This window comes from Lagopus leucura, unplaced genomic scaffold, assembly GCF_019238085.1.
Source record: "Lagopus leucura isolate 7727_CA_CO unplaced genomic scaffold, USGS_WTPT01 Super-Scaffold_100159, whole genome shotgun sequence".
Lineage (NCBI taxonomy): Eukaryota > Metazoa > Chordata > Aves > Galliformes > Phasianidae > Lagopus > Lagopus leucura.
In genome coordinates, this window is record NW_024962335.1 from 19,496,759 (window position 1) to 19,521,545 (window position 24,787).

The 24,787-nt window shown below is 37.8% G+C and overlaps 1 protein-coding gene across 2 annotated transcripts in view; it reads left to right on the forward strand.

Moving 5' to 3' along the window:
* The first annotated feature begins 15,657 nt into the window (after nucleotides 1–15,657).
* The window catches only part of DGKI (diacylglycerol kinase iota), a 106,334-nt gene continuing 97,204 nt past the window's right edge, over nucleotides 15,658–24,787 (forward strand). For both annotated transcript variants that reach the window (XM_042889875.1, XM_042889876.1), the window contains exons 1-3: nucleotides 15,658–15,765; nucleotides 23,077–23,151; nucleotides 24,676–24,771. In XM_042889875.1, the coding sequence (XP_042745809.1) occupies nucleotides 15,673–15,765; nucleotides 23,077–23,151; nucleotides 24,676–24,771 (264 nt within the window). In that variant the 5' untranslated portion in view covers nucleotides 15,658–15,672. The remainder of the gene's footprint in view (nucleotides 15,766–23,076; nucleotides 23,152–24,675; nucleotides 24,772–24,787) is intronic.

Sequence of the window (24,787 nt, forward strand, 5' to 3'; positions counted from 1 at the left end):
TACCCACCATTCACCTATCACTCCTTGTGTCTGATCCAGCCCTTGTGGGCTCTGTGCTCATGGGGTGAGTCACTTTATCTGACTGCTCTTGGTAATTTTTTTTTTTTTCTTCTTTTTTTTTCTTCCCAGCAGTTGAACTGATTTTTGTATAGCTTCACAGCCACCAGATCTGACATGGGGGAAGCAGCATGAGTGTGAGACTGGAGTTTGAGGGGTCGGGGACAAAAAGAGGATGGCTGCCACTTTAGCTCTCATTTGCTTCTAAACCTGCCATAAGGACATCAAATACAAAATATGCCAAGCTTGCAAATTATTTATGAGAAGGTTCTTGAACTCAAGTCTGTCGTGGAAAAGTCTCTGTCAGAGTCCACAAATGTTGATGTAGACTTCAATGTGTTTGAGTTCTGTGTTAAACGAGATCTCATACTAGAGGTGGTCCCACTGACCCCTGTCAGCTGTGTGCTGGCAGGTGGAGTACCCTTTTGTCCAGCACATTGTGGAATATTGCCTGTAAATCTTTTTATTGGAAATACCGGTTTGCTGAAGGCAAACTGCTCCATATAAATGTATTGAATGTTGTCATATCCTCCTATTATAAGTCAATGAAAAATTGAACTTGAAAAAGGTCAAAGCATCTTCCTTTGACTATACTGTTTGATTTTCATTAGCTTTAGCAAAATGTCTGATCATATAAGTGACACTGCCCTGTAAAATTCATAACAGTGAAGTTCAAATAATTCTTTTTGATCTTGTTGGGACAAGGTAATTTACAGCAAAAGTTTTTTGGGGTAGGTTATTACTTCTTGGGGAATCTCAGCTTTGTGCTGTAATTCAGGATGAAAGAGGATTTTTCAAATGCTATTTTGCTGGAATTTAGATGGTTAATTTTCTCACAGTGTTGTAAAATTGCCTGTGGCACTGGATATCTGGAGTTGTGCCACTCCTACCAGGTCAGTTTATTTACATTTTTATTATCTAGTCTTGCCTGAACTCTCTCACAGCACGAACTAGAAAGGTCATCCCTGTAGACTATTTTTTTTTTTTTTTTTTTTACTGTGATGGAAAATAAAGCTTGGATCTATGATAGAACATGGAACAGTGGAGAACAAACTCAGTCTAAACTAGGTTATGAAAATAGGCCACTTTAGAATTCCTAGATGGCAAGTTATATGTGTGCAGTCTTTTTGAAGGGGAATTTAATCTATTTTTTAAAATGGAATTTTGATTCCTGATTAAAAGTTATGTCCCAGGAGCTGTATGCTTTCATAGCTTCCCAAGTTGAACTTTACTAACCATCTTTTATAATCCGTAAAATTCAGCACTGGGTTATGAGTTTGTGTTATTTCTTCAGACAGAGAATGTGCGCAGCTCAAACACTGAATTCATATCCTCTTGCTTTGGTCCTCTTGTTTTGTCTGGCTCTCTGTAAACTAGACAGGAATTTAATATTTTGAACAATACTGTGGGCATAGTAATTTTATTAGCATGATGTGACTAGGCTTCCATGAAGTGCTGCAAGAGTGATAAAGTTCTTGCCAGAGAAAACTGCTTTAATATAAGAACAAACTTGAGGGGAAGAATTTCCAGTCTCAGTAATTTGCCATCTGGGTAAGGCTTTAAGCCTTAGTGAGTTTGAGTCGTTAGAAGCTATTTTGCATTATGAAAGCTCTGAGAAGTCTCAGCTTTAAACTGCCATGCACTGAACTGTGCAGTTCAGGAATATCTGTCCTACAGAGTCTACAGTTTAGACAGATGAAAGGATAAGAAGTAATGGAGGTATAAAACAGTGTACCACTAAATGAAGATATTGTAATGGTAGTAGACTGGTCTGCAAGCCTTGCACTAATCCTTGTATTGAGAAGTAATACTGAACATGACGTTTGTGGCAAGGTTTTTGATGAAGTCAGGCCACTGGACAAGCAGACCTTAAAAAAATGCATATTGTTCTTCTCCTTTTGGTTTATTTGAAGTGAGCACGTTAGCTGTGTTAGGCAGCATGTGCAGATTTAACAGTTTGGCTTCTGTGGACACACTTGTTCTCTAGAAGACAAAGGATTTTGCTGCTTCTGATTCTCTACGTTACTTAAGAGATCCACATGGCAAGAAAAATTTTCTCATTTCATCACTTTGAAACCGTCAGTAGAATTTTGAATAAATTATTTTATCTAAGATGGCTATTTCAGAGCATCCTGCTGTCGGACGCCATCTGTTTGGTAAGCGTCATCATTTGTGACTTCTGCAGTGTGGGAACCAAATGTCAGAGACTGTCAAAGCGTTTTCCATCATGGTCTAATTCTGGCTGAGCAGAAACCTGCTTATTCACTTTGTTCAAATAATGTACAGTAAACGTGGTCTTCTCAGTTGAGCCAGCATTACAGTAGAGTGAAACCTATATTCATTTTACAACCAAATTTCCTCAGGCCAAGAATTGGTAAAGAACTGTGAGATCTATTTGGTTGAATAAGAAGAGTGTTGAAATAAAATCAGATATCACCCTGCTAATCATTCCTTTCTGTATGGTTGATAGATTTTGAAAATATTGCTTTTCTGAATATAGCATACATTCAGGTATAAACTTAAAGTCTAGTCTCTTCTGGATTATGTTTTCAGGATGTTTTCATAAGTATATAGCATAGTATACATAGAATAATAGCATAATATATAAGCATATAGTGCTGATCCAGACATCTTAAATATTCTTCTTTGTCTAAACTCTGCTGTTATCCTAAAGCTGTGTTATTTTGCACTTTTGGTCACAGTTCCCAAATTCTGGGAACTTTTGCAATTGAAATTTTAGTAGTTATGGTTTTGTTTCATCTGTTCATTTTTTCCTTTCTTTACAATTCTATATATATTGCATGTTTATGAAATTTAGCATTAAACTAAGCATTATGGGAAGAACATGGGCAAACTTTTTCTGTGTGGACACATAATTCCTTGCATGATCAGCATCCTTTAAACAAAGGTGATCATCTAACTTGATAAGAAGTGCCTTTGTGTATTTATTATTTATTTTTTAAATTTATGATGAAAATCAAGTATAACTTATTTTTCTATGTATTCTCATCTCTGAATTTTACAAACCAGTTTAACAATCTTTTCTTAGGAAAATGCTGTTAATGGAGAGCATCTATGGTTGGAGACAAACGTTTCTGGGGATCTCTGTTACCTGGGGGAGGAAAGCTGCCAAGTGAAATTCTCAGTGAGTTATTTTCAGATTCCCTTCTATGTTTCTGTTATAATGAGCCTGACTTCAGTTTGTTACACTGCTCAGAAGCCTGGCAGTTTGAATCGCTTACTGCTGTTGTTGATGCAAGTGTTCTGAGAGAATGAATACAAAAGGGACAAAAGACTGTGGGCTAAATATCTTGGAAAAAAAAAAGAAAGCCTCAAACAATTTTGAATGACCCAGAATATTTACATAATGAGGTTAGGCTTAATGAATAGTTTTGATTAATACGGAAAGGAAAGAATTAAGTTACTGAGATATTTCAGAAATATTCAAACTAGCTTATTTCATTTATATGGAGATCACTCTGAAAGTAATGCCTCCTGTTTGTTTCCATGAAAACTACAACAGTTATGAAAAGCACAATGACACTATTTGATAAAGCAAATCCTCATCTACAAATCACTATTTTTCAACATAGATGCTGCCATTAGTTGTGCACGTTCTCAGCAGTGAACAAGACCCCACGTGCCCACTGTGCAAGGCTGTCCCAAATGTGCCTTGTGTTTCATGTCAGCGTCACCACTGCTGAAATGCAGCACCCACCACCTCACTGTGCTCACATCCACTGTTTGGTCTCCATAAATATTCAGCAAGCATCAATGAATGTCAATAGGCGCCATTTTTTAACTCATGGAGGAACTCAGTGACAAGCCTTTGCTTCATATGCACTTCCATATCAGACACCATTTTGTCAGACTGCCCCTCTGCTGCCTTCTGTTACATGACAACAACATGTAACAGAATATTGTCGGGAAGGTTTGTCCTCTACCGCCAAACCACCGCCATCTACCTCTGATGTCATGGGCCAACATCATAAAAGAGGAGGCAGTACTTTTGGAGCAACCCTCCTATATACACTAGCTGGGTTGCCTGGGTAGGGTTCAGATCACATTTTTGTGATTTTTCTCACTGCAAGGATTTGAACTGGATTTTCTGAACTCTTGAGTGCACTCACCAGTAAGGAACAGAATATTCAAGGTTTGCATTGTCCTAATGAAGATTTTCTGCTGCATGTTAAAATGTTTCATTGGGTTGATCTGTAGCTCATGGTCCTCTGTTAATGAGCTGTGGAGTCACTGTTACATTTCCTGCCTTCTTCACTAAATCTTCACTTACCTAGTATTAAAGTAAAACCACTTCAGCAGGATAAATGAAAAGAAAAAAAATTGTCTTTCCTGGTTAAGATGAGAAAGTTTATTAGAGAGTAGGGATCCTGTGTTCAAACCATTGCTTTGATTCAACGCCCAGGTGAGCATACTGGCTCTTGGGCTGCAAAATGTGAGGAGAGTCCTTCCCTGTGGTGCTTTAGAGTCTGCTTCTCTCTGATTTTTGCTTTGATTGCTACCATCCCGCATCCTCTAAAAATGCAGCAGATCAAGTAATTTGATTCAAATTGAGGTATTTTGATACTTCCAACATTAGTAGGACTTTGTTTGATCCAAATCTATAGTGCTCTATGTAGCTCCAATTTAACAACGACTTCCTATGACTTCTCAAGCACATCAGTTTCTTTATAATGTATAACAGAAAGGCTAAATCTGGAAAGAACATGTATGCTTACAAAGACTACGAAGGAAAGCCCCAAATGTAACACAGTAGTGACTGTGGGGCAATATTCAAGACAAGTGTCATGAGTTTGTCCTACAGTTATATTGGTTGTGAGGCAGTGGGCTTTGGAAAAATCAGGAGATGGGATTTGTGGCTGAGTAGACCTACCCAATATGACTGTTCTTATGTTCTTAACAGAATGAGTAAACATTTCCTCGTGATTTAGCTCATTGAAAATGGCATGGAAATTTAATAATGTGTTGCATGTGGCTGCAAGGCTGTGCCTTGGCTTTTTAGAGGAGCGCCTTTAGAAGGTGGAAACACTGTCTGTAATAGCTGGTGAATTATACTCATTGATTTGTGTTTTTATTTGGGAATGGTCATGCACGTTTTATGTGATGGCAAAAGTTTCAGCCATTGGGCCTTGAGATACTGAGTCATACTAAGGATGCAATGGAGTTTATAATTGCTCAGTTTTTATTTGCCTTTATTTTGCTTGACATGATCGCTTTTTACAGTCTTTTTACAGTATAAAGAGCTTTTGTTACCTTAAGATCTTGAGATGGAAATGAAAATGTAGTTGACATCAGCTGTGGTCAGCTTTTTGAAAGGTCATATTAAACTAATGTATTTCCAGTTTGAATTTTTTGAAGACCATTACATCTCTCAAGCCCATTTGGGTCTTCTTTTGGCTTACCTTTTTTATATTTAGACTGTATAAGATCAAATGTTTGCAATGGAGAAGTGGCAAAAATTAGCTGAGTTGCAATTGCAAAGACTTTGTATTCTTTGGAATATGGAGCTGAAATTTCATGATAAATCAAAGAATCTAGGAGCAATGGAAAAGATTACCTGATTTTTTATTTTTTTATTTTAAATTTTTACTATTCTCTCAATGTAAAAAAGAATTCCTGTAACTACTTCCAACACCACCAGGAACATATTCAATTTAAGATATTAAAAAAGCAGCTGCTTGTAAGGCATTATCTGCTTTTGATTTTTGCAGCTTTTCATCTGAGGAATTGATTTATTTATACCGCCTTGGTCTTTGTGATGAATGTGGAAACTGAAAAGCTAACAAATCACAAAACAAATGAAATTTTGGAGAGTTTCACAGTGTCATGGTTCTTGTGGTGAAACATGAGGACCAAACTCCACATACAAACACACAGTGAGGGAGTATTTTTGTAGTTATGAGACTCAGTAAAACTAGTAATTATAGCGTAAGCTTTAATGGTGTTCTTCTTCCCTTCTTCTTCTTGAGTTCATTTTCAACATATTAGAAATCTAATGAAATCATTTATTAGAAATTTAAATGAGCTTGAGTAAAATTAATGCAGAAATCTTAACTCAGCCTCGACTTGTGTGCTCGTAATGTTTGTGTCCCTCATGTGCAGCTCTGTAAGTTAAACCTCTATTAAAATTTATTTCATCTAGTCTATTAAATTTAGTATACACCAGAAGGAACCAAAAAAAAAAAAAAAAAAAAAAAAAAAAAAAAAAACCCCAAAAAGTTAGCGTACTCTCTCCCTCCTGCATGAGTTCTCTTGTCTTTGATATGCTTTGGCCCAGGAGATTCAGTGGAAATTATTTTAAAAGCCCTAGTGAAATTAATAAAACTAACCAGCATAATTAGGTTGAGAATTTTGTCCCTGCTGTAACATCTCACAACATTCAGTGAGAAGGTTATCATTCTCTGCTATGTGACTCACTTTATTTTCTGTAAGAATGATTGTGCCCATCAAAATCGATACTGTACAATGATCATGAAATGACATACTCTTCCTGATTGGACCGAGTCCTCTTTTGCATGCGTGTTTTTTTTCTTTACTAGCTCTGCTCACCATCTTTGCAGACTTGTTCCTTTTAGAGTGATGATCTGTTACCGGAGACTCTAACTTCTAGCTCACAAGCTGGAGTACCACAGACTTCTGTCTTTCACAAAGTCCAGCATTCAGCTTCAGACTAATTTTTTCAACACACAAGGCAGCTGAGAACACCAAGAGGAAAATTATACTTTCAATAAAGAGAGAAATATCTCCTGTTTCACAGCTAGCATTCTTCCTGTGAAGAATAGTGTACCTCTATCCACACGCTTCTCCCTTTCCTCTTTCAGAAATCTGCTCTGCGGAGGAAGTGTGCTGCCTGCAAGATTGTGGTCCATAATGCGTGCATGGAGCAGTTAGAGAAGGTAAGATATTGCCATCTTCTGGAGACTGATGGGTACAACATTGATCTATTCTCGAGCTGAGCTTTCAGTCTGAAAAATACCATATGCCAAATTAGGTTTTTGTAGCTGTTTTGACAATATATTTGCTAAAATGTTGCCTTAAATTTTCAGCTTCTCTGTTCAAATAGATTTCTTGAAACTCTGTGAACCATTAGGAGAAGCAATCAAACAACAAAAGACCATTGAATGCTTTCACAATTTTAATGATTAAAAAATAATTTCCCTCTACTTCTAGAGTGGAAATTGAAGCTTGAAAATGCAGTACCCTGTCATGCACAAAACTGGCCTTTCAAAATTCCTTAGCTAAGCCCAGAATAATTCATATTATGACAGCTATATGTATTATGACCAATGCAGCATAAAATGCTACTATGAATGTTTTCCACTGTATTTACTAGACAATTTTATTTTCTCCTCAAAACCTCAGAAACAAAGTTACTTTTTTGAAATAGAAAGCATCAAACTTTTCCTTTATGGTGCCATGATTTCTATGAGCATCTGTCTTGTTTGTCACTTCAAGGAGACCTCTTTGCCTCCAAGTGCCTACAGAATACTGATCACAGAGTTCAGCTATCCCATCAGTGATTCTTACTCATTGCACCTAACTAACTGGGAATGTGTAAAAGGAATTCTCCACCTCTGCTTTTTCATTCTTGGTGGGATATGTGTAAAGAAACGAGTGGGAATATCCCCACTGATTTCATTAGAGCTTCATTTTCACTCTATATGTTTTGCAATGTTGTTCTCCATAAAAGAAGCTGATGGAAAACAAATTTATAGCAGCAACCCTTTGGAAAGAGTTTTTCATTTCCCAGTATTTGGGCTTGTGTTGACAAATGCCACAGTGATTGCCATAATACCAAGTTGGAGAGGTACCATTTCCACCCCCGATGCTTTTACCCACAGTGAAATTAGCATTAGCACATGCTTTCAGCTCAAACTGTTACCAGTGAATTTTTCATGAGTTCCTTCATCAGCAGCATTGCTGGCTCTCCATAGCCCAGTAAGCTGGTGGCATTGCCAGTAGTAGCACTTAGATACAACCCATTCTGTTGCACTTGTTTATGCCATTCTAGAGAGCGTGAAATTCACCTCTTGGCAGAGATTTATTATAAAGTCCATGTGCGTCTTAAGCCTGGTGGTGCTTAAAACTGGTACATAGGTCTTCTGTTTGGCCCTCTCCGCATAGGTGTAAGTTGTAAGTTAGCTAAATGTAAGCTGGAAATCTTTCCAACTTCCTAGGACTCAGAAGTGGAATGATGAATTGCAATTCCATCTGAAGAGCAGTGGAGGAAGATAATGCTATGGTTTTGATTTCTTTTTAAGTAATAAATATTTCATTCACTTTTTTCTTTTCCTCACTTGGACTATTATTTTGAAGGCCATGATTGAATGAGGTAAAACCCTCATTTCTATAGGAAGTAAAGAATTGTATTCAAAACTGGGGAAACTTAATCCTTCTGTTTTCATAACAAAAGCATTACAATGCAGTATCCTTAAGGATTTTACCCTTTGAAGGCTAGTCAATTAAACTTGAATCCATTTCATGTAGTGCATTCCATTTATCCTTTAACCTTTTCCTCTGACTCTCCCTTCTTCAATATACCATTTTCTTTATATATTCTCTTGCTTGTGTTTCTACTGATTTTATTCAAAAGATCATAGAATCAGAGAACGGTTTGGGTTGGAAGGGATCTTACAGTTCATCTAGTTCCAATCCCTGGCATCTTCCAATAGATAAAACTGCCCAAAGCTCTGTCTAACTTTTCTTGAACATTTCCACGGAGGGAGAACTGTCAGCTTCTTTGGGCTACATTCTTCAGTGTCTCACGACACATAGTTAATAATTTCTGCCTAATGTCTAATCTAAATCTGCCCTCTTCTGTTTTAAAGACCGTTACCCCTTGTCCTGTCACTACTGGCCCTAGTAAAATATTTTGGTTTTCTCGTCAGACTCTCATGTGATTTTTATTGCTTTTTCTCTTCAACTTTCAAAAAGATGTTGTCTTCATGGAAGCTCCTGTTGTCCTCTTTCTGCCTTTCCTCTCCCATCTGAAGGAGGCAGTTCCACTGCATGAGGCAGTCTTATGCTCCCCAAGCAGCCTGATGTAAGGAAAAGGTAGAAATTTATGATAATTTATGTTTTTTTCTCAGAACGTAGACAATTTTTCCACAGATTTTGTTTATAAAGGCATAAAGCTGAGTTGTGCAAAAGATCTCAGAATTAGATTTCTAGCTCCTATTAACTTTCGACAACTCAGCTTAAGTCTACTTTGGTTACAAAGTGTATTCTTAAGAAAAAAAAAAAGCAAAAACAGATGAAGCAGTTTCCTCCTTGGCATGAGGGAGATGGTTTAAATAGTTTAACTGAGCATGCAGCAGTAGCTCTAATGATGATGAGGGTTGTGTAGAGATCAAGGAAAGAACATCATTATTGACATATTAAGAGATTTTCTGTCATCCAGGTAAGTTTCTTAAACTAGTGAAATAAATATTCTAATAGGCAATATATGCCTTGGAAGCTTGCCCTGTATCAACATGTTGGAATAAACTCTCAGCTCGTTTTCAGTTCTAACAGCTTTATTTTAATGCCAGATTAACTTTCGCTGCAAACCAACTTTCCGAGAAGGGAGCTCCAGATCTCCAAGAGAAGTAAGTAATGGACAAATGATGGTTGCATTCCTTTAGATTTATGTAATGATTCACCTGGTGTGGAACTGCACCTGTGCTTTTAGATTCAGAAGAGTCTGAGAGCGTTAGTTCCCAGTGTGACATGTTCTCCTCCTCAGAATAAATGTAAAATGAATTCTAATTGAAGCACTATACTTCTTGCACTGTCAGGAATCATTTTGTCTTCCTGCTGTATCTTTTCCCATTCACTCAGCCATTCTGTTGCTTTTTCTTCTTCTTCTTCTTCTTCTTCTTTCCATTCTTTGGTAGCATTTCTTTTGTTTCTTTCTAACATTTGAAGTAGTATTTTGTCCTCTGTCTGATTCCCTGAGCTTCTGCTGTACTTTCCCTTCATTTATTTTGAAGCATCCTTAGTGTTAGAAGATTTTTTGTTAGTAAAATAAACATTCAAAAACTTGTGTATTTCATCATTCAGCTACATACAAATCCAGCTCTCTTGAAGGTGCTACATGTATCTGTGTTACTCAGGAAGTTAGAAGCCATTGCTCCCATAAGACAAAACAAAATAAAATCAAAACTGACCACCCTTCCTGAACCCCGTTCAAAAAAACCCACAAACCAATCAACCCCCCTCCAAATAAACCAAAATAATGAAAACAAACAAAAAAAAAGAAACCAACCCAAAACAAGCCCCAACCCCCCCCCTCCCCCCAAAAAAACGCAGGTGATGGCTGAAATTTATGCATCAGATACTTATTTTTTAATTAAAGAGGAAAATTCCTAACTGTGGTATTCATTTTGGTTTCCAGTCTAGTATGATGGAACCTCTTTTTATGTAAGTAATCACAGTGTGGAAGAACACTTGATGGCTGCTGTTGCTTGTTTTTCTTTTTCACTTTTGGTAGTAATGGGAGAGGAATAGAAACTCCGTTTGTTTATGGGCCACTAACTATACAGCTTCACTACCCCTTAAGCAGAGCTCCCCTTAAGCCTCCTATTACTTCCTGAAGCACTACCCCTTAAGCCTCCTATTTCTTTGTTAGCATCATTTTGTAGCTTCTCTTAGCACAGGTAGTTTCCAGTAACATGGGCTCTGCTGTGCAGGATGGTGTTAAAGCAAGGTGCAGATGAAGCTCCTTCTAACCCCCTTGCCCACACAGGAGTAGAGCAGTCCTGTACACCCTCTATTCTCTTGCCCAGAAAAGTGCCATCCAAAGTGGAAGTAGTTCAAACTGAAAGAGTCCAAATTACTTCAGTGGCCAAATGACTTTCTTTTCTCTTTCTTTTCTCCTGCATTGACTTATGATATTTTTGCTTTATATAGCTGTATTTCTGAGCAGAATATAACGGGGCCCTATGTTGGTGCCTGAAAACATTGGTCCTCAGGTCCTTCTGTGCTCTTTATGTATATGATGGTTATCTGCATGTCATGTAATGTTTGGGTTTGTTTTTTTTTTTTTTTTTTTTCCTTTTAAGGGTAGTTTGGGCCACATGATGACACGGATAAAGAACATCATCTTCTCCTTATTCATCCTCTGGTTTCAGTTGTGTCTGGGGTATCCTAGGGGGAACTACTATCTTTTGCTCCATAAATGATTGCTTTGGAAAAATGGTCCTTTCCTTTAATGTCCTTAAATCAATTTCCCATGGATGGTACCTTGAAGTGCGACCTACCATTCCTTCCTATAACATTATCTTTGTTCTTCTCTTGCAGAACTTTGTCCGACATCACTGGGTACACAGACGGAGGCAGGAGGGGAAATGTAAGCAGTGTGGAAAGGTAAGATTGCCTGTGCATCACAAGTAAAGCACCAGGCACATGGGCATTCAGGGTAGTCAGTAGCTTCTTCCAGTGATGACATTGTTTCTATGCTAAACGCTTAACCTCTCTTGTGTAGAAAGTGACTAAACTGAGTGGTAACACCTCTGACTCTCATATGGAAATAGAAAAGGCAGTTGTATCCATGCAAGAATGAGCCTGTCACATGTCCTGGGCTGTTGCACTGCACTGTCCAATTAAAAGGGCAAGGAGGAAGACAGTGGCTCCTTGATCTTTTTTTTTTCTTGGTTAAGCCAACCCAGTGGCAATGTTGTATCTTGTAGTGATATCTTCTGCACCAACATTATGATTACTTTTTGTTTTTTTTTTTTTCTGACTACTAGAAAAAGAAAGGCTGTTTCTTTCTTTCTGTCTCAGCAGACTCTGCACTTTGTAAGACTGCTTCATATTCACTGTCTGTGTGGCAAAATAAAAGCTTGTTTTTAAAAAGCTTTAAAAAAGAGTGTAACCTGAAAATTGGTCTTCTGAAGTATTACGACCACCTGAAATTTGGTCTAGTTGTTGGCAACCCTGCCCATGGCAGGGGGGTTAAAACTAGGTGATCATTATGGTCCTTTTCAACCCAGGCCATTCTATGATTCCATGAAATAAATTAACACTGAATTTAATTTCCTCACTCTAGCACTGTAATCCATCCCCTCTTAACAGCAACTAATAAGACTGTGTTTTGTCTCCATAGCATGGCACTTTAGTTAGAAGAAATCACATTTTAGCTGGATGCTGATGTAGATCATCAAGTGCTGCAAGGCATGGCATACAAACATGATGTTCTTTTTTAACAAGTGGCATGCAAACAGTGCAAGAAGGCACTTCACAGGCAGCATTGTTATGGTACACCTTCTTTGCTACACTGGATAAGTCTCTAGAAAAGCATTTCTGAACTATATATTATGTGAAGAACCACCTTCTTATTCATCTGTTATCTTCTAATGCTCCGTAGCTCTCACGTTGGAAGAGGTGGTAAATAATCGCTCCCAAGACACGTTCTCTAAGCCATTCATTATGCTAAATATTTCTCTTGCACTTCTGCTCATCTGTTTCACTTGCAATCTGAAGAAAATCTAGTTTGCAAGCTCTCAGCTGTTATTATCTCTGTTACCTGAGATCTTCAGAGTAATTGTTTTTGTTTTTAATTTTTTTTTAATTTGCATAATTTATTATGAGAGCAATCAGACCGTGTGGCCCAGTATGCAGCCCATGACTGCGTGCAGTAATAGAAGCTTAAGGATGAATGCAAAACCCTTTGTTCCTAAACTAATAATTACTAGCTCCTAGTAATTTAGGGATTTTCTGAGACTGAATGCATCTGTACCATCACATTAAAAAGACCTTTAATTTGTTTTTACTTTCCATGATGTCCAAAGCAATGTGTCCACCAAACACGCAGTGTGCAGCTGTGCATTAGTCTCTTTTTTTTAGTAGTGCTTTTACAGGCCTCTGGGTGGATGCAGGGCTTTGTTTTCATTGCATATAAGTCACCATCTAAGTGCTTCTGTTACTGTTTGTACTGGAGTTGTAGTAGTACCAGTCCCTCATACAGTAATGTTACATTGGAAAGTGTCTGTGAGCCTTAGAAATAGAATAAACACCTTTGTATTGTTTTTTTCCATGATGAATGACTGCTCCCCTAAACTGATGTGAAAATGATCTTTAATGGTAAATAGGTCTAAGGATATAACCAAAACATGCCAGAGCTAGTGATCCCTCTGTACTGTGTGTGTGAGAGCCTTTATTAGTGGGGGATTTGATCCCAATTATTTAGGCAGATTGCAATCACCAGTGCAAGCTGGAGATTCAGGTGCCCTTTTCCTCCAAACATGTTTTCTCTGTTACGCATGACTGCGTACTTGCACAGGAGCAGTTCACAGCATGGAATTTCATGTGTTGCACAGCAACCTGATGCCAGTGAATCAGGGTTAATCAGGAATTGTTTGCCTGATATCCCCCGAAAAGTGAAATTACTTTTCCATCGCCACACTTCTGAATTTATACAGAAACTTTCCTTACATAACCCATGGACAAGGTAGGATAATCAAACTCTCATATTTTTTCCTGACTGATGAAAGGAAGAAGAGAGAATTTCTGATGAATTATGGGGTCCCCCTGTGTTTCAACCCAATAGTCTACATAAAATCTCCCTGTGACCTGCAACCCATCACTGTATTTCATCATTCCCTTTGAAAAAAAGCTTTGAAAAGCTTTCAAAAATCAGTCTTATCCCAAACACGTATCCTGAAGAAGAATTAGCTCAGAACTGTAAAGCAACGAGGAATGATTGGTTCTTATTATTAATATGTTTTTACTGCTGTGTATTTTCTCTAACAGCTCCCTAAAAGCCAACCGGCTTACTGAATAAATAAGAAACGATCCATCCAGAACCAGACAAGCTGCTCAGTCCACATGTTTAAAATATACCACTAACGGGCTGTGGAATCAATGTACTGAATTTGAGGTTTCATTAGAGGAGGTTTGGGGAGATAAAAATTTCTCCCATGCTTCTTAGAAACCAGAACAAAAAACATTTCATGCTGATGAGAGGCTGATCTATTCTTTTTCAATACACTGGGACAAAGTGTAGGATTTGTGAGAATCTTTAAAAGATCTCAGTTGGAGTAAATGAAGGTTAAGTGCTGGACTTTCAGTCTCTGCAGACATTAACCTAAATCAAGTATTTTTCTGATTGAAATATGATTCAAGTGAATGCAGGTTTTTAGGCCATAGCTCCAGTTGTCATTTGTTACCTGTGTTATGTGCAAGAAGGATGTGTATGACCCAGTGGTCTTTTCCAGCCTTAGAATATGGAAGAAAGAGATCTATCTGTTGAAATGTCATTCTACAAAATTAAACTGTGGGAAAATAAAATCCCATACTTGCTGGTAGTGGTGTTTTTTATTTGTTTGTTTTTCTCCTTAAAACTATAGAAGTATATATTTTTATATTTGATTTGAGTGAGACAATCTTGGGTTTTGTGGTTTGTTTTTGTTTTTTTTTTTTTGGAATGTACTAAAAAGATTTTTATCTAAGTCAGCTTAATAAAACAATAAACTTAATTTCCCAAATGGAAGATTTCCAGCCAGATATTATAGTTGATTCCACTCTATGCTAAAAATAAATAAATAATGTTAATAAACCCAATTCTTACTTATATTTAAAGCAAAAAAGACTGCAGTGAAAATATGTTCACATCAGCACAAAATCTGATTGTCACAACTGTAGAAAGCCATTAAATTAGCCATTTCTTCTCTTTCTTCATCCTTCTTTCCTTCTTTAACTATAAAATTTAATAAAAAGCACAAAAATTTGGGGAAATATCTTTAAAGTGTGTGTGAGAACATGCTGTAGCTGAAGAGCCTTCTCTATCAATCCTGTCACTATTTTATCTTCCCAAAATATATTTGGAATCCAAGAGCTTTGAGGCTGAACCAATGTATGTGAGTCTACTGAACTGGTTTAACCTAGCACAGTTACCTGACAAGAATTAAGGACATAAATTTTCTTGTAGTCAGGGTGAATTTAACTCATTTTTTTCTGCTTATTGTAGGGCTTTCAGCAGAAATTCTCCTTCCATAGTAAAGAGATTGTGGCTATCAGTTGTTCCTGGTGCAAGCTGGCGGTAAGTGGATAATATTCGTGGAAAGCAGTAGTAACACCTTCACTGCATAGTCTCAAGGCATATGATTTCAATTGTGCTGGCTCTCAGAGTTTCTTCTCTCAGTGAATCACTACCAGTTCTGCTCTTTCATTTTTCTTTTGCTCAGATGCCATAATTTCATCTGGATAATACGTTAAGCCTCCTAGAAGAAGGGTCTTGCTACCCCATGTAGTCACTGGCTACCTCCCATCAACACCATGCTGCTGCCAGCTCAAAGAGCCAAAGGGCTTTTAATGCATTTAGTGTGTCAGGCTGGGTTATGGTCTTTAATCTGCTCTTACATAAGTAGAAGTAATTTTTTTTTCCTTTTTTTTTCTTGAACTTTTCCCCTTGGTATAAAGAATGGCTAAGGAAGGTGGTTTTTAGTTATACCTTCGTAGAGCTCCCAGAGTTTGAGGATGAGAGAATTGGGAACATTGCTCTAGTTTTGCAGTCTCATTCTCTTTTTCCTCTCCTTGCTTCTACTATGTCTTCCTTGACCTCCTTATCGGCTCTACTCTTCTCCTCTCCTCCAGTTTCATAACAAAGTCACCTGCTTCATGCTACATCACATTGAGGAGCCGTGTTCTCTCGGGGCTCACGCAGCTGTCATTGTGCCTCCCACCTGGATCATTAAGGTGAAGAAACCTCAGGTAACTGCATGCTGATGTCTGTTTCTGAAGCTGTATGGCTTCACAGGGCCAGCCTGGCTTCTGCACTCAGTACACCTCCACTAAGGCATGCTCGTTCAACCCTGTCTCTCTCCCTGAAACCCAGCATACATTCATGGTGATTATGAACTTGTATCCTCCATCCAGCCCTTCAGTAGGTTTCCTTGTTTGGGTTGACAAGCAGCAAACATGACTTTTGTTCTGAGCAATGCAGCTCAGGTGTGTTCTTCTGTGACTTCAGCTAGTGTACTGCAAGAAATCCCCTGTGCTGGAGGCAGTAAAGCATGCTTCATTAAATAGAGCTGAGCAAATACAGGGAAAAACTAGTAACAAACATTCACTTGAACTGCAGTAAGAACTCACTGTAGTTGGGCTGGCATCCCTCTGAATTTTTCACCAAAGTACAGTTAAATAATCATGTCTTGTTCACATCAGTTCTTGCTGAATGCCAACAGTAAGACCATATGCCCACTTAGTTGCAGGTAAAAGGGTGAGACTTCAAAGCTTTATTATAGATGTGATACTTTTTAGTGAGGTTAATTCATTAGTGAGGGAGAGAAGGTATCCTAAAGAGAGCTGGCCAAAAATTAAAAGGGGATTCTTATCATGCACAAAGTAATTTTTTTGTTGTTTTTTTTTTTTTTGTTTTTGTTTTTGTTTTTTGTTTTTGTTTTTGTTGTTGTTTTTGGAAGTCTCTTTTCACTCCAGGTTGAACTGAAAGACACAAACACACACTGAACACATCAAGGAACCAGAAATGCTGGTATAAGTTTTACTTCAGAAGCAAGGAAATGGATGAAAAAACAGGAATGCTGGTGTTATTGAACAATGTTGTGCAGCTTGTATGTTAGCATGAGAAGTGACTCAGGGCTTTCTGACTCCATGTCCTGGCTGTCAGGAAGCAAAGAATTTCACAGCATGGGGAAAGGCACTAAGACAAAATGTCCCTGTGTGGAACTAGAAAAAAGTCTGCAGTTTGGACGCTGTTTGGTCTTTAGCTCCAGTCTAGGGATATGGATGTCATCTTTGTGCATGAGCATTATTTCTAACAGGCTTGATTCTAAAGACAGGAGGGAAATAAGTAAATCAGAATTTGAGTAATCAAAACAAAACAACCAAAAAACAACTCGACCAAAGAGATCACAGTTTCTCCTTTAGATTTAAGGTATGCAAGGTCTCTAGCCACCTCTCCTCTGGGAAAAAAAAAAAAAAGGTCTCTTTGGCATTTCTGTATTTTTCCCACACTCCTTTTCCTCTATTAGTTTACTCTAGCCTTCTCAAGAGAAATCTCTTTCCTTTCTTGTTGAATTTTGAGTCCTCAGCAGAGATTTAATCTCCTTGGCTAATTTTCAGCACCTGTGGTATTTGGCACAAAAATGAGACTGGTTCCTTTTCTGCCCCATTAAAAAGATTGTATGGCCTATTAGTCATAAGACATTCAGTTGCTGGGTTTCACGGTGGAGTGCCTGGAACTTTTGCTTTGGTCATTTAGCCAAGGAATGGTGACTCCAAGGTTTTGGGGTCTTGAGATGGATCCATAAAGCAGAGATCCTGGGGTTAGGAACCATTAAGAAGAATGCCATAGCTGTTGTAGTCCATAACTAGAAACTGGGTACCTGTAGGGTCCTTGAGCTTTCCACCTGGAACATCTACATGAAGACAAAAAGATATAAATACTGACTAGCTCCTGTACAGGCTGAGGCCGGTACTTTGGAGATGACAAAAATTATTTGGATCAGAAGGCATTTTGGACAAATTATTTTCAGCATAACGAGTTGTAGGAAATTCTGATTACTTTTAGATGAGGTATGAGAATCTCCTTTTTGACCAGGTAACTTCAGGTAGCTTGCAGGTGGGAAGAAGATGGATGTCTTAGAGCTATAGGTAGGATAATCAATCTTCTTTACCTAAAATCCTCTGTTTCAAGGACACACACAACCATAACCTATGAGGCAAAGGCCAGATACCACTTGTTACTGACTATACATTTACCATTTAACTACACTTCATCCCATGCACATGGGAAAAAGGATATAGCTGATCTAAGAACCAGTTTTATGTGGCTGGAGATGCTACTCTCTTCAGAGGCCTGATAAGAAAATATGAATCTTTTTTCATCCAGTACATTTCCAATGTATTTCTCTTAAATCATTTTAAATCACCATTAAAAACAAACAAACAAACCAAACAAAAAACAACAAAAATGCCTTTTATGTGCCTTTTAGTATATTTTCCTACAAAAACAGGAAGATTACTGAATTTGTTTGATAATTTCTGGCTTACCAAAACCCCTTTTAGTGAGCCTACAATACACCACAGTTACTATTATTTTTAAACAAAATGAGAAAAGAATATTAAAAAGAATATTAAAAACTAGAACTCTAATTTAAGAAAAATAAATAAATTAATAAAAACAGAAGTATTGATTGATTGAAAAAGCCCTGCTTTAATCTTCTATGCTTTTACTTTTAAAAATTTCCCTTGATTTACTGGTTAATCAAAGCAGGGTGTCCTCCTTATAGGATTTACTCTCTTGTTTATTATTATTATTTCTTTTTCAGAAAGGTCAAAAAATATTATTCATGGGTAAAAAGACTTTAAATGCATGTTTTAAATGTTAGGCTTAAAGGAAATGTCTGTTAATTTTTTGCGGTCATAAATGGAGAGGAAGTATGTCAGTCCAATCTTCCCTCTCATCACTTGTCAAGCCCTTAAAAAAAAAAAAAAAAAAAAAAAAAATTACTTTGAGTAACTGAAGCTTTAGATAAATCATATTCCTACACAATGCAGAGTTTCCACAAAATTTCTGAACAACATCTTGTGCAGTGTTACTTTTGTGGAATTAATCTATTTGCTTTGAGAAATATTAATACATTAGATGCATTTTCAGATTTTTTTTTTGACAGAAGTCTTGTTTGTTTTTCTTATGTTTCTTTAGGAATTTTTTTCCCCTCCTGCTGTTTCTGGCCAGCTCTCCTGTGTATTGTGGCCCTCTTCACCCTATATGCCTGCTTGGTGAACACTATTGTTGCATTCAGTCCACAGAATACAAATACAATATTAAAATTTTTGTGAATTCAGATAGTAAATTAATATATGTAAGCAGCAATTTGTTTTTCACATATTTCACAATTGGAGTAAATTTGACTACAAGCCTCTTGGTTATAAATTATTTTCTCAGCTCTAATTAACTACTCATGTTAATCATGGCCAACTCCTGAAATGAATTTCCTACTCATGAAGTTGATTTTAGTGGTGCCTTCATCCTTTTATTGGTTGTTTCTTTTAGGCAAATAAGGTGGCTTTTTGTAGCAAAGCCTTGCCCCAGTTTTCAATTTTTATTTCTCTTTTTATTGCTACAAAAATGCTTTTCCATGCTTACGTGCAACAAGGGTCACCACCTTTCAAATATTGTACTTGAATAAACAGCACGCTCCCCCTCTGAATGCCAGAATGCTGTGGCAGTAAACCATGATTATGTAATTAAGGAAAAATTTGTTCATGCCTTTTACATTCTAAATGGGGAGCTTTTGCATTTTGCAAGCAATTGGTTGCTACATGATGAATATTCAAAATGGTTTAATCAACTTTGGGTTAGGTGGTAGCCCTGTCTGTAATGACCCGTTTACATAAATGGAAAATTCCCAGTATCTATTTCATTGTATTCATACTTCTGTAACTAGTTTACTGTTTTCCAATATTTCTGTACTGTACTAGCAGCACTTTGACACCATCTCTGATTTCCTGTGGTTCAAATCAATTCCCTCTCCTAATTCTCCTCACTGTTGTGAAAACAGGCCACCCTTGTTGACTGATGTGTGAGATTTGGTAGCCCAAGTAGTTTTGTGCTAGGAATGGGCTTGCTGTGCTTATGTTGTGAGAGAAAAATTAATGATGAGGAGGAGTACATCTAGCTGATGTACCTACTGATTCAATCTGTCATCTTCTGTTTGGGAAGGCAAAGACAGTAAGTGTAAAATTCCATTTTATTTTATTAATTTTTTATATTTTTCTTTTCAAGGTGAGTAAACATATTATTTTCTTCTGTTCCTCCTCCTTCAAGGGCCTTAAAAAAGTGCTAGTAATCTTTATACTCCTCGGCTAATGTCTTCCTTTCATCAGTTGCTTGCTGCAGCTGTCTTGCCTAGATGTGGTTTGTGAACAACCAGAAGATGGTCAAGATAGACCTTCTCAGAGGCTGTTCATTGCTTACATCATTTGATGTCCAGCATGTTAAAAGCCTTTGAAAATAAAGACTGAAATGTTGCAAAGGAAAAGGTGGAAAAGTTTCATTAGATCTGTTGAGGATAGTCTGCAGTCCTTACACCAACCAACACCATAAAAGGACTCCAATTCTTTTGTTCATTTAGCTAAACTTGCTTAGAACTATAGTGATGATGCAATAATACCAAACATCTCTCTTTGAAGATGGCCAAACTGACATCCACAAAGGAGAGGTTTCCTCTCTAGATGCAAGTTAGGATTTACATATGGTGCACAGTAAAGGTATGCCTTGTTATCAAGTATTTCGCTGAATAACATTATCTGTTTGTAAAAATACTCATCACCTTGTTTTGTGGACAAGGTAATACGCAGTCATTTCTTCACTTTCATGTGCAAAGACTGATGATTATTTCTGTCTGTTATTCTTCTGCATGTTTGCAAGGAGAACTTGCGTATGTTTAATCAGCTTTTTGCCTTCCATCTGCTGTAGATGTGCATCATTGTAGCAAAGATTTAGGTTGCCTTAACATTACAGATGTAAGTATGCTTTAAAAGGAAAAAGGTGAAATAACATAGTTGTGACATAGCATATTATATTGCCTTTCTGAGGGTAGAAATCAAGGAAAAAAGGTTATGGTGGAGGCTTAGGCTGAAACTCTTTCACTAACACGCTTATATGCCTCTTCCCACCCCATTCATAGGCAAGAAAGGAGCCATGCTATAATGGGATTTAATAACAACTACACTTAAACTGTCTTTAATTGATTATTATTATTCTTTAAATTAGGCAGTATTTTCTTTTTCCAAAATAATTTCACTGGCTTAGGTCCATCCACTGAGAAAGTAGAATAATAAGTACAGTCCTTCTTCAGGTGATACAGTTAAATACTATCCTAATATAATATTGAACTTGAGTTACTGGCTGTGATTTGCCAGAAGACTTCACTGCATGTTACCGATAGGATAAGTATCTTAAATTTTACACCTAGGGAGACTAGAGCCCAAGGAAAAGTCTCAGTATGTCCGTTAGCTTTTGTCAGATAGCAGACATCTGCAGATAGGCTGGATCTCAATCTATCTTGTTTTCCCCACACCTGTGAAAGCAGCTGAGAAAACAGGCCAAGAACCCCACTGCTTGCAGTTGACTGCTGGAGCTTTGAGGGCAATGCGCTGTGCCTTTATACTGATATAAAGACTTTTGTCTACCCTCGGTCTGGCTCCTAAAGTAGGGCAGTGAAAGTCTGTGAAGCTGAGACTACTCATTCACTTCTGTTGTCAGTGCAGTCTTTGTGATTTATCATGCTTTCAAGATCACTTTTCATGTATCAGAGTAGGGAAGAATAAGAACATCTCCTTAGACATTTTCTCCAACTGTGCCCTAATAGGGCAAGTGCCTTGGCATTGCTCTACTGAGCCACATTGTCTTCAGTATTTTCAGTAAGCAACAAGGCATAAATATATAATGGTCCACTGTTGCATTGCCTCCTACGGTACTGACCTAAAACCAGGCCAGGACCAAATGACTGCACGCACACACCAATACAATGTACAGCAAAATGGCCTTTATTACACGTGAACTCTAGCTTATATAACCTATGTGCTTCATCTACGCCCCTAAGGGCACGTGCCACACATCAATCATAGAGCAGGGAGAGGGCCTATCGCATCACATCCTGTGGGGGGGTCTTGCAGTCGCCTACAACAGTCCACAAGGAATGTTGGGAGGTGATATAAGTTTGTGGCTCTGCTATACAGCAGACCTCTCTTGGTCTGGGTTCAAAAGGAGATAATAGTTTCTTTAGATATTTGAGTTAGATTGCTGTTACAGTTTTCCACATTTCTGAGAAGTCAGGAAAACCTAAATTTTGTACCTGATGTGTTGGATCAAAGTTTTGGAATTCTGAATGCAGTTGTTAGGTAATCAAGAGACTTTAGTAACTGTTCTCCTTAATGTAATGGCATTACATGTTAGTGAGCAGGATTAAGTAGGGACAGATATCATTGCATATAGACTTGGTGATCTCTGATCATTAACTTATTCTCATTAATGACACACTTTTGAATAGCATCATGACAGAAATGACCTTTTGGATGAGCTGGGTGGATCTTGCTCCCCTCTTGAAGCCAGAAAAAAATCAATTAACTTTCTTCTAATTTCCTGTGTATTTCCTGTAATACAAAATCTCAATCGTAGACCAAGTATTTCTTGTGGATATGATTTCAGGTACTGAATACCAAAGGAAAAAAAATTATATCCCCTTTTTGATATGTTTTTATCACATCAGAAGACCTTTACGGTTCGGTGTTAGTAACTAGGCTATTGCCTGCCTGAAGAATAGTTTTCATGCATATTTTTTAGGTTCTGCAAAAATACAAGAAGTTTTGCGTTTTCTTCTGTAGTTTAGTGTTGCTGTTGAAAAAGCAAACAACTGGGAAAAAGCTTGATTCCTTAATTACTAACAGTTCACATTGTTCCTCATCGGATGATTACACAAGCTTCTTGATAGGGCTGGAACTCACTCTGCAGTGCCAGCCTAATATGCCGTGGTGGCCTATGTTATATTGAGTCATAATGGTTGCCAGAGCTAAAACTTGTTGTTTTCTTTCCTAAAAAAACATGAAAAATATCTCATTTATCATGTTTTTTATTACATCTTTATGCAGGGGGTCTCCATACCAGGAGACGAGACTGATTGGGCAGGAGACTGGAGCCCCGAAGGGGAAACGGGCGTCTCCTACCCCTATTGGGAGGGTTGGCAGGTACAACATGTGGTGTTATGTGAGTCTATGGGAGCATCTGATCTTTTTTCCCCCTCACAGCGTGGGAAAGTTTCCAGTTCCAAAGCACCAGTCTGGTCTCCGTGTGTGGCTTTCTCCATAAACGGTGGTGTGGAAGTGTAAAGCATGCAGCGCATGTGATTTAAATCTTGAGCATGTGCCAGATACTCTTATCATTCTCCAAGTGGACATGCATGGAAGAGCTTCATAAAGAGGCTCTGTCTGTGCCTGTCTTCCAAATTTTGTTTTGCTTTTCATGTATTCTTTTTTCTTTATTTTTTTTTAATGTAGAACTCATTAAAGACTTCAACACGGCGAAAGAAGAGGACGTCTTTTAAAAGAAAAGCCAGCAAAAGAGGCAATGATGTAGGTATTTAAGAGCTTTGAAAACAAGTTTCCTTTTGTTTGAATGTATAAATGCAGATTTTAAAGTTCCATTTACTGTGTTTTTGAGATATATATATATATATATATATATATATATATTTTTTTTTGCTGGAAAACTCCATGTTATTGAAGTTGCGAGAAAATATTAGTTTTGATAAAAACTTGTATGGGAAGTGTCATTTGCTGAGTTGATTTTTTTTCAAGAAGCAGTATAGCATCCTAATGAAACAGTATTCCCCTGGGGTGTAAAAGACTCAGCTCTAACACTTGGTTTCAACTAGGCAGAGCAGGAATGTGAAAGTGGTTTGTGAGTGTTGACTGCAAGAATCTGAATATGGAGTTGGCTTGAATATCTGCTTTGAGAGTCTGCCTTGGGAGATCTCCTGTTGGGGATATTTGGTCCTATGTTTAGGTTTACTATGTAGATTATAGAAGACTTTGTTTCCAGCTCTTATCTACTGTATAAGTGGTATACTGAATGACAGCCTTAAGGGGAGAGGTGGATGGAGACTTACCTCTGCCCAGACAGAGCTCTGTGGGTAAGATCCTCACTTGGGCATTGGGTAACTGCAGACCAGAAACTTCAATCTGTGTCTGCCTCAGCCCAGGAGAGTGTCCTCATTACGGGGCTCTTTAATGTACTAGTGATACAGAGAAGCTGGGAGGCAGATATTTTTCTCATTGACTTAATAAAAATATCTGAGGTGCAGGAGGCAAAGGGATGAGGCCAGACTCTTTTCAGTGGTGCATAGTGATAGGACAAGGGGAAATGACACAAACTAAAGCATAGAAAGTTTTGCACAAATTAAGAACTTCTTCACAATGAGCGTGGTGGAGCACTGGAACAGGCTGCCCACGGAGATGGTGGAGTCTCCTTCTGTGGAGACTTTCCAGACCCGCCTGGATGCCTACTTTTGCAACCTGGTCTAGGGAGTCTGCTTTGGCAGATGGGTTGGACTCGATGATTTCTAGAGGTCCCTTGCAGCCCCTACAGTTCTGTGATTCTGCAATGAGAAATATTTGAATCACATAATACAAATAAAAGCTGTTCAAAGAAGGAGGGCCATCAACACCAAGAATATAGGAGCAGATAATCTGCAACTAAACACTGGTTCAATTTGTCTGTTAAATGGGAGTCAGGAAGTAAGTAGTTTATCTCATTCCATTTTCTATTGGAAAAAAATATAATTCATATTAGAAATAGCACTATATCTGACGTGTTATTAGGACTGTATGAATAATTTCTTTTTGGGAAAGAATATAAAGTAAAAAAAAAAATTTGGGGCTGACCTGGACCAGTTTTTTCCTTCTTATTTTCTTATGTAATTTTCTCAGCTGCATGAATTTAGTCTCAGCTGAGCATCATGTTATCATGGCTCCACTGTTTCTAATATCCAAGGTAGTTTTGTCAGAGCTATGTTGGGTCTTCTATGTGTGATATGCCAGTGAAATCTACCCTTTTCCTAACTTTTACTAAAGTTGCTTCTTGCTGTGTTTTCCCAGGATAACAAAGGTCGACCATTTGTGATAAAGCCTATTTCCTCTCCACTCATGAAACCACTGTTGGTTTTTGTAAATCCAAAAAGTGGAGGGAACCAGGTAAGGTCATAATATG